At 39.9% G+C, this 10,455-nt stretch overlaps 1 protein-coding gene across 1 annotated transcript; it reads left to right on the forward strand.

Moving 5' to 3' along the window:
* The first annotated feature begins 121 nt into the window (after positions 1-121).
* On the forward strand, positions 122-9,739 carry prrg2 (proline rich Gla (G-carboxyglutamic acid) 2). Its single transcript, XM_021624373.3, has 7 exons — positions 122-399; positions 909-1,013; positions 3,354-3,517; positions 3,650-3,683; positions 3,865-3,991; positions 4,396-4,539; positions 7,371-9,739. Exons 2-7 carry the CDS (start codon positions 929-931, stop codon positions 7,441-7,443), a joined length of 627 nt encoding a protein of 208 aa, XP_021480048.2. The 5' UTR covers positions 122-399; positions 909-928; the 3' UTR covers positions 7,444-9,739.
* The last annotated feature ends 716 nt before the right edge of the window (positions 9,740-10,455 follow it).

Genomic DNA, 10,455 nt, shown 5'->3' on the forward strand with positions numbered 1-10,455 from the left:
CTAAGGTGACATGATGGCAACTGTTTGCATGTGGGATATGTGTACCCAAGATCCTGGTTGATCTCTCTTCCTCTCTTTCACACACTGACGCTCACACAATTTCAGGAAACTCCCCCTTTCTGCCCTCACACCCCCATGAGCATAAGGCATGTTGTAAAACAGGTATGTCATGTCGTGTGACGTTTTGGCAGGGTGTTTGCCTGATAGGTACATTTGGGTAGATGTTTTACCTGTCGTAAATTAGCACAAAAAAAAACCTTATAATAAACAATTTAATTAGCATATAATAGCTCATAGTAATTGTTTAAGTCAAGGAAAGCCTGGGTGAGCGAGTTGTAAATAGAGGATTAAATATTCAGTTTTTCACAAGCTTCGAGGCGGAAACACCAAAGACACAAGGTAAGGATAATATTTTCTTGTTTTAACGAATTAGGCTAAACGATCAATTATTTTCGACCAAAATTATTGGGCTGACATCACTGGCCATTTGTTTATTATCGATATGACTACAGCTATGCTAGTTAATTATCGTTAATTGTACTTTCTCTTTTCCCAATGCAGCCGAACAAATATTTTGTTAAAATAGAAAAATAAAATGTGATTTCTTTATATTTCTTATTATTAAGTAGGCCTACCTACTATAAGTAGGGCTACGATACGCTATAGTGTAGGTTTTTGTTCCTATGTGATTCAATTTTGTTACATAGAAACGTTCTAAAAGTAGCTCTTGTTTCGTTTTAAACTGCGCCTCTAGAGGGCGACATAGTCAAACAAAATGGCTGATTTTCAGTATCACCTTTTTCTGGTGTGTGTGTGCGCCCTTTTTACATAAAAAAAAATCACTGAATAATGTGTTGAGTATTGGATATTAATTTAGAGCAATAATTAATAAATACATGTTGTTTCAGTTGTCGCTCCTGCTTGAGAAATGCCAGGCTTGGCAGAGATATGTATTGGCATGCTGTCGCTGCTCCCCCTGGCTTGGGCCAGAGTAGTCTACAGCCACAATGAAGGTAAACACACATCTGTTCAGTACAAGTGTGTGGGTAAAATCACTGGGGAAGCCAAGCCAGAAAAAAAAAATCCATATTACAACCTATGTGTTGTGATAATTGTGTTGTTTGCTGTATAACCTGTTAGTTCATATGCCTTGCCACCGTGATACATAGGCTTAGGGCTGAGACAATAAGGAGACAGTGACAGAATAAATTCGACCACACCTTTTGTTTCATCACAAACCCGGAGAGTAACCTCTGTCTGATGAAGTCCACAAAGCATATTGCATGTAACAAACAGTTACATGACCTACAGCATCGTCAAGCAAGTTAATGTTTCCGACATTTTCTGACTACTAAACAACTATTGATTTAGAACCACGAACAGTTACCGCAAGTTGCAAAGAAACAGGAGCTGCCCATTTCAGCTTCAATATCATCAAATCACCTATGCTTAGTCTAATACAGTGACAACTAAAAGATAACAATAAACAACTTTGTTCAATCAACGTAAGCTAAATATGATGGTTCTGATTTGTGTGTGTGTGTGTGTGTGTGTGTGTGTGTGTGTGGTGTAAGTAGAAAAAACATGTTGACTCACCCTACTTGTAGAAAAATGCCATCCTTGATGTTGATGATATTGTCTATGACTTTGTCATACACTACACATTTTTAGTTTTTGTTCTAGGCTACCTGGCTAAAATGCTTGCTCGCTAACTTCATGGGCAACAATGAGCCAGCTAGTTAACATTAGCCTACTACATCTAGCTACATATTGAACTTTCATCCTCTCGGACCAGGGGCAGAATGTATGAATTTATAGTTGGATCAGAATCTCTGTCATAATCATTGGCCAGTACGGAGAATGAAGTAAAACCACAAGTCCAAATCCCTTTCTCCATCAATAGGTAAGTTAGGAAAGGGCCAATTTTAGCTAGCTAGCCACTGGAGGACAACGACAACAATTCACATTTTTCTGTCAGTGATTGGTGTGAAGCCAAATCCAAACTGGCTTCCCTTGACACTTTTTTTGTGTGCCAGGACCATTCACAATTGATCTCACTCAGTTTAGCTTAGCGCTGATTTGTTATTGTTTTATACAACTTTTTTTTTTCAAGGGAGGACAAATGTTTGCTGGCTTCCCTTGCGTTCAATGCTACGGGCGGCAACAATGTCATACACTTTTTGACCAGACAGCATCAAATAGATGGGCATCACATACAGAGACAAAGGGGCACTGTTTCTGATGCTTTCTCCGATGATGTACATTCAGCCTCTTCTTGCAAAATTGAAAGAATTATGAAACACAGAGAGACTAAAGGTGAATTATTTAATGTTTATTTTTTTTTTGTCCATTTTTTGGGGGGGGATTGCCTGGTTTCCCTTGGCATCCATGAATACATGCCACTGAGTCTGTTTGTCCTTAACACTCTCAAGTGTGCACACTAGCACTGAGAGGGAGAGAATGTGTCTGTCCAAATGTGCATTCAGTTCAAACTATTTTGGAGGCAAGTTTACCCCCTTTCACTTTATTTTCATGTAGGGTCATATTAGGCTAGTGGTTCCCAAGCTGTGAGGCATTAAGGAACTATGTTGGGCTTTCAACTTACTCTTGAAAGTTGTCATGGTAGAATGCAAAATGTGCAATTTTGTGATTGGATAGTGAATCAGCAATTGTCCTATTGTCATGTCAGTCATGCAAACCTTTAGAAAGCTATTTATAAATTGTCAGAAACAGGGTTTTTTTGCCCATTGATTTTGTTATAATGTTTGTCACTCAGTTATCACATGAACACATACAAGACATGGCAAAATGTGTAGAATTGCAGGAAACTTGCTTTAAAACTCATAAATGTTTTCTCCACCACATGGCAAAATGTGTAGAATTGAAAGAATGTGCTTTAAAATGTCCAAAAAGTCACCACCCCATGGAATAATGTATAGAATTACAGGAAATAAGTTTGAAATGTGCAAAATTCTCTCAAACAAGAGGGGTGTGACCAGTTTGTGTCATGGACAGTGTAGGGGAGGAGGTGTTCCCCAATGATAGAAGAGTGAAACAGTTTGGGAACCACTGTGTTAGGCAATTGTTCTTTTGCTTCACTCTTTCTATTTCCATCTGATTGTGAGGTTATCCATTCAATACTGACTTTTCTCTTGTCTGTCGAAGTCAGACTTGTGATAAATGATTGCTAGTGTGTGTGTGTGAGAAAGAGGCTCTGTCTCTATCTCTGACACCATTGCGATTATATCAACCTCAATCTTATTCTCATGAATATCCTCTCTCGGTCTGTCTTATTCCCTCTCTGTCTCTCGCACAATGTCTCTCTCTCTTTTTCTCTCTCTTTCTGGGTCCAGTGTTCCTGGGACAACAGTCTGCGTCCTCGTACCTGTCTCGCTCGCTGCTCTGGAACAAATGGGACCTGGAGCTGGTGACGCCAGACAGCCTTGAGAGGGAGTGCATAGAGGAGGTGTGCACCTACGAGGAGGCCAGGGAGGTGTTTGAGGACACACCCCAAACGGTGAGGGAAGGGGGCAGTGAATGTGTTGGTACCTTTCATGAAAGTCTGTTGGAAATTGTTTTATTTACACACATTAAGAATACTGTAAGCTTGTTCAATTAATTGACTAATTGAATTTTCTATTTTCCCCAGAATGTATTTTGGAACACATATTCCAGCAGTCACAGTAAGATATTTTGTGGGGGGTCATTTATAAACCTATACGAAGTCAATGTTGACATTTACATTCTCACTACTGTCCTCGTGTTTTTCTATGGATGATGCTAGCATTGATGATTTATCATCGCACAGGCTATAATATTAATATAATGTACATTGCAAATGTATTTATTGTGTTGGTTCTTTAGATACAGCTCCCAGAGTGGATGTGTCTGGTCTAGTGGCAGGAATCTTGGCTGTTCTAGTGTCTGCTGTCATAGCCACGGTGCTGGGCTGCTACTGTTACAAGAACAAAGCTGGTAGGACAGCAGGCAGGTAAGATTGAGTGTGTGTGTTGTGTCTATGTATGTTATTGTGTCGATCTTAGAGTGTAAGTCTGTATAGTATAGCCTACCTAACCTAAGGCATCTGCCTGGTTGCCCTACCTGTCAGCAAATTTCATATGATAAAGTAGGCCTATGTAATCCCTGGTAGCACTACATTGTAGCAACATATATGATAAAGTACATTGTATTTTATTATTTTTTAATTACAGTAGCCAATATAAGGTAGCAACATGATAAAATAGGCATATGTAATCCTGGATAGCCCTACATAGCAGAAACAATATTTCAGAAATGAACGATGGACCCTGAGTTTTCCCATTATTTGGTGTGTGTGTGTGGGCAAAATTACTTGTGTGTAGCCTAACCTAGTATGACTTTTCTGTAATGTTTCAGTGCTCCAGTGAGGATAGTTGTGGATGGCCAGCCTGCCCCAGAGACAGTGCCTCTGGCTGGGATCATCGCTCCAGGACTGCCCTCCTACGGCGAAGCCCTGACACGCAGTGGGCAGCATGACGCGCCCCCGCCACCTTACTCTGGGTAGGTCTGTGTGTATCACAGGAGGTTGGTGGCAGCATAATTAGGGAGGCCGGGCTCATGGTAATGGCTGGAGCAGAATGAGTTGAATGGTAGCAAACACATGGTTTCTATGTGTTTGATGCCATTCCATTTACTCCGTTCCAGCTATTATTGAGCCATCCTCCCCTCAGCAGCCTCCACTGGTGTGTATGTACAGTGGGGCAAAAAAGTATCAGGTCAGCCACCAATTGTGCAAGTTCTCCCACTTAAAAAGATGAGAGAGGCCTGTAAATGTTAATCTTAGGTACACTTCAACTATGACAGACAAAATGAGAAAAAAAATCCAGAAAATCACATTGTAGGATTTTTAATTAATTTATTTGTAAATTATGGTGGAAAATAAGTATTTGGTCACCTACAAACAAGCAAGATTTCTGTCTCTCACAGACCTGTAACTTCTTCTTTAAGAGGCTCCTCTGTCCTCCACTCGTTACCTGTATTAATGGCACCTGTTTGAACTTGTTATCAGTATAAAAGACACCTGTCCACAACCTCAAACAGTCACACTCCAACCTCCACTATGGCCAAGACCAAAGAGCTGTCTGTCTAAGGTCACCAGAAACTAAATTGTAGACCTGCACCAGGCTGGGAAGACTGAATCTGCAATAGGTAAGCAGCTTGGTTTGAAGAAATCAACTGTGGGAGCAATTATTAGGAAATGGAAGACATACAAGACCACTGATAATCTCCCTCGATCTGGGGCTCCACGCAAGATCTCACCCCGTGGGGTCAAAATGATCACAAGAACGGTGAGCAAAAATCCCAGAACCACACAGGGGGACCTAGTGAATGACCTGCAGAGAGCTGGGACCGAAGTAACAAAGCCTACCATCAGTAACACACTACGCCGCCAGGGACTCAAATCCTGCAGTGCCAGACGTGTCCCCCTGCTTAAGCCAGTACATGTCCAGGCCCGTCTGAAGTTTGCTAGAGAGCATTTGGATGATCCAGAAGAAGATTGGGAGAATGTCATATGGTCAGATGAAACCAAAATATAACTTTTTGGTAAAAACTCAACTCGCTGTGTTTGGAGGACAAAGAATGCTGAGTTGCATCCAAAGATCACCATACCTACTGTGAAGCATGGTGGTGGAAACATCATGCTTTGGGGCTGTTTTTCTAAAAAGGGACCTGGACGACTGATCCGTGTAAAGGAAAGAATGAATGGGGCCATGTATCGTGAGATTTTGAGTGAAAACCTCCTTCCATCAGCAAGGGCATTGAAGATGAAACGTGGCTGGGTCTTTCAGCATGACAATGATCCCAAACACACCGCCCGGGCAATGAAGGAGTGGCTTCGTAAGACGCATTTCAAGGTCCTGGAGTGGCCTAGCCAGTCTCCAGATCTCAACCCCATAGAAAATCTTTGGAGGGAGTTGAAAGTCCGTGTTGACCATCAACAGCCCCAAAACATCACTGCTCTAGAGGAGATATGCATGGAGGAATGGGCCAAAATACCAGCAACAGTGTGTGAAAACCTTGTGAAGACTTACAGAAAACGTTTGACCTCTGTCATTGCCAACAAAGGGTATATAACAAAGTATTGAGATAAACTTTTGTTATTGACCATAATTTTTATTTTCCACCATAATTTGCAAATAAATTCATTAAAAATCCTACAATGTGATTTTCTGGATTTTTTTTCTAATTTTGTCTGTCATAGTTGAAGTGTACCTATGATGAACATTACAAGCCTCTCTCGTATTTTTAAGTGGGAGAACTTGCACAATTGGTGGCTGACTAAATACTTTTTTGCCCCACTGTATGTGCCACCACAGTTTAAGAATGTGTACTGTGCGTGAATGTATTCCAGCTTTGTGTACTATGTGTAATATGCATGTCTGTCAACTGTGTCTGTCTCAGTGGTGGAAAAAGTATCCAATTGACATACTTGAGTAAAAGTAAAGATACCTTAATAGAAAATGACTCAAGTAAAAGTCACCCAGTAAAATACTAATTGAGTCTGAAAGTATTTAGTTTTAAATATACTTAAGTATCAAAAGTAAATGGAATTGCTCAAATTTACTTAAATATCAAAAGTAAAAATAATTTCAAATTCCTTATATTAAGCAAACTGACTGACTGCACAATTTAAAAAATGTTTATTGATGGATAGCCAGGGGCACACTATCAAATCAAAATCAAATCAAATTGATTTATATAGCCCTTCGTACATCAGCTGATATCTCAAAGTGCTGTACAGAAACCCAGCCTAAAACCCCAAACAGCAAGCAATGCAGGTGTAGAAGCACGGTGGCTAGGAAAAACTCCCTAGAAAGGCCAAAACCTAGGAAGAAACCTAGAGAGGAACCAGGCTATGTGGGGTGGCCAGTCCTCTTCTGGCTGTGCCGGGTGGAGATTATAACAGAACATGGCCAAGATGTTCAAATGTTCATAAATGACCAGCATGGTCGAATAATAATAAGGCAGAACAGTTGAAACTACAACACTCAGACATAATTTACAAACAAAGCAGTTGTGTTTAGTGAGTCTGCCAGGTCAGAGGCAGTAGGGATGACCAGGGCTGTTCACTCGTGTGAATTGGACGATTTTCCTATCAAAATGTATCAAGTACTTTTGGGTGTCAGGGAAAATGTTTGGAGTAAAAAGTACATTTATTTTCTTTAGGAATGTAGTGAAGTAAAAGTTGCCAAAAATATTAATAGTAAAGTACAGATACCCCCCCAAAAACGAATTAAGGGGTACTTTAGATCACTGGTCTGTCTGCATCTTTCATTCATGTCACAACCTATTTCTCGTTTTTTTTCTCTTTTTATCTCTTTTTTCCACAGGGGGGCACCATCAGTACCTCCTGACCCAGCTGACAATACTGAGATTACTGCAAATACTGTGGACACAGAGTGAAAAGGAGGAAAGGACATTTTAAAAAGGGCCATTCATGAAGAGTGGGTGTGTGTGTGTGTTACAAGCATCAATTGGAGTTCTGGACAGTTATAAGTGAGCACAGCTGTGAACATTTTAACTCCTGTGAGTTGTTGAAATAGATACGGGAAATGTCCATATAATAGGAGAGCATTTCTTTTTTTTTTTATTCGGGGGAAGAGGGGAGTTCATAGCAAGGCTGAAGGATGTTATAGATAGAGAAATTAAGGGAATGGGATGAAGACTTGTTAAGAGGTTACCTGTGAGAAAGAGAAGCAATCCCTTGATTGCAAAGTTACATATCTTGACAACTTGATTGATGACAAGCAAAACATTTTGGGACTATTTCAACAATGGGCTAATGGAATTTCCTTTAATATGTATAAACTAGCAGATGGTATAGAATTTAGGTCAACATGTTGGCTGTTTGTTTGTTTTATCTCGGTTGTTTTTATCTGTATTGGTACATGACAGACCGCTCTGAAATTAAGTCTATATTTATACACATTTCTTAGTCAAAACATTTGAATAAAACGTTTTGCACCTAGCCCACTGGTCAATCAGACAGTCATCTAGATTCCATAGAGTTGCACGTTTCTTTTTCCCCCTCTGCTCAGGGTCTGTTTATTTCTCCCGATTCAGAAATGAGTAATCCAAAATGTTACGGTACTGATTACTTTATTTTTTGCAGCATTGAGTAACGGTAATGGTTACATTTTTCAAGTAATCCGCCCAACCCTGCATATATCTGCACTCTTTAATCGAAATGTATCTTGCATTGCTCCCAAATGTACCCTTTTGGCCTGTGCTACACTGTATTCTGTCTGAGAATGTTCTCTGTGTATATGACTAAAGGCTGGTCAGTCTGCATCTGAGGTGGCCGTATAGCATTTACTACGATGCTGCCTCCGCAGACATCAGGGCCTTCATACTTCTTGTACTTAGCTGAGCCGAGCTATTGTGAAGGAATTTGTCAAGGAAGTGAGTTAGTGTTTATACTGGACTTCCCGCTCCCACCTACCCTCAACCAATCTTGTCAATGCGGAGCTATACAGAGCCCTTCGCTTTGTTACAAAATTTGAGAGGCGCACGGCGATGTGGTACAGCGCATGATTTGGCCTCTGCATTCCTCTGGTGGCTCCGCAATTGCGTCACACCCGTCATACGAAGTCTCTGACCACATTTCGGGTCAAACATAAATTGGCTTTTAGAAAGAGTTGGATTAGCAGACACTGCGTATGTGTGTGTGTGCGCACTGGAGAGGGAGAGAAAGCGAGGAAGTGGGGAGAGGGAGGGAGTGTGCTAACATGCGATCCAACCAGCCGCTCTAAAAAAATGGCGTCTTAAGAAGAAAATGACGTGTAACCCTCACATCAAGATTCTAGTATGGCCGCGAAACCTCTCTTCAATTCTCTCAGGTCTATTTATAATTGGTTTTTACAAAAGAACGCGAGGAACAATACAATATATGTTGCGCGGTACGAATATTGTAGTCGTTGCCAAAGTCAGAAGGCCCGCCTACTTGACCAATCAGATGAGGGAGTGGATCACGCGTATGCTGACCAGTTTGCAGGGGCAGACGAGAGACATGCATTTATGCTGCGTTCAAATGGTAGTCGGATCTAGGATACTGACATTTCTGGCTTGCTAAATGGTTGTAGTTCTGCACGTGCCGCGTTCAACGAATCATCAAGTCGGAAATTCTAGTTCCGACTAGTAAGTGAACGCGGCACCATTTTTATCACAATGATTTCTTTATTTATTAGCTATAATAAAACCAACCGTTCTAAATGTAAAGTGGTAATCGGATGTCTTTTTCAAACTCAGCATGAAAGCTTATCATTATGTTTTCCCTTACTCAGTTACTTGTTTTAACCCAAAATAGGTTTACTCCAATATCAGCATTGTTTTTAAAATGGCATGTAAGACAGACAAATTGACACACCTTGAAAACGTACACAGTTTCACATAAATGTTTATTTTCATTTTAAATGTGTTTATTTCTGCCTGATTTAAGATAAACTTCAACCCGTTTACTTTATTTGGCACCTAGGAACTTACTATAGTCATTTATTTAACTTGACAGTACACCTTTTTGGTATTTTGTACCTGTTTCTGTCTCAGTACAAAGGCATGGTCTTCAAACATGTAATAATTATTATGATTAATTGGACTTACATGGCACTTTAGACACCCAAAGCTCTTTACAGTGTAAGGGAAAACTCACCACCCTAACCCCACTTGGTGCCTTCAGAAAGTATTAAAACCCCTTGACTTATTCCACATTTTGTTGTGCTTTTTTTTATACCCATCTACTAACAGGTGCCCTTTTTTGCGAGGCTTTGGGAAACCTCCCTGGTCTTTGCGGTTTAATCTGTGTTTGAAATTCACTGCTCGACTGAGTGACCTTACAGATAATTGTATATATGATGTACAGAGAAGAGGTAGTCATTCAAAAATCATGTTAAACACTATTATTGCATTCAGAGTGAGTCCATGCAACTTATTATGTGACGTGTTAGGCACATTTTTACTACTGAGCTTATTTAGGCTTGCCATAATCAAGGGGTTGTATACTTATTGACTCGACATTTTAACTTTTCATTTTTTATTAATTTGTAAAAAAATATATATTTATGATAATTCCACTTTTGACATTATGAGGTATTGTGTGTAGGCCAGTGACACAGTCTACATTTAAACCATTTTAAATTCAGTCTGTAGCACAACAAAATGTGGAAAAAGTCAAGGGGTGTGAATATTGTCTAAAGGCCCTGTACATACTCTTTATTTGTATTTATTTTATTGGCCCATCCACTCCCCTCTTTGGATGACAAAGGTAACCTTGTTTTTCTTTTTAATTGTACTTTAATTGTACAGATATTCTTTCATATACTGTACATTATTCATAAACTTTATATACATGGTCATTTTATACACAGTATAACATGATAGGAATACAGTTTTATATACACATTACACATAAAATGGTAC

Source organism: Oncorhynchus mykiss, chromosome 12 (genome assembly GCF_057628025.1).
Source record: "Oncorhynchus mykiss isolate SJ-2025 chromosome 12, ASM5762802v1, whole genome shotgun sequence".
In the NCBI taxonomy this organism is placed as follows: Eukaryota; Metazoa; Chordata; class Actinopteri; order Salmoniformes; family Salmonidae; genus Oncorhynchus; species Oncorhynchus mykiss.

Bases quoted from the DNA above. Each gene is read 5' to 3' on its own strand.
- prrg2 (XM_021624373.3), top strand. From the start codon at position 929: ATGCCAGGCTTGGCAGAGATATGTATTGGCATGCTGTCGCTGCTCCCC. The intron at 3,684-3,864 runs GTAAGATATTTT...TTGGTTCTTTAG, and splicing joins CACATATTCCAGCAGTCACA to ATACAGCTCCCAGAGTGGAT. The intron at 3,992-4,395 runs GTAAGATTGAGT...GTAATGTTTCAG, and splicing joins GCTGGTAGGACAGCAGGCAG to TGCTCCAGTGAGGATAGTTG.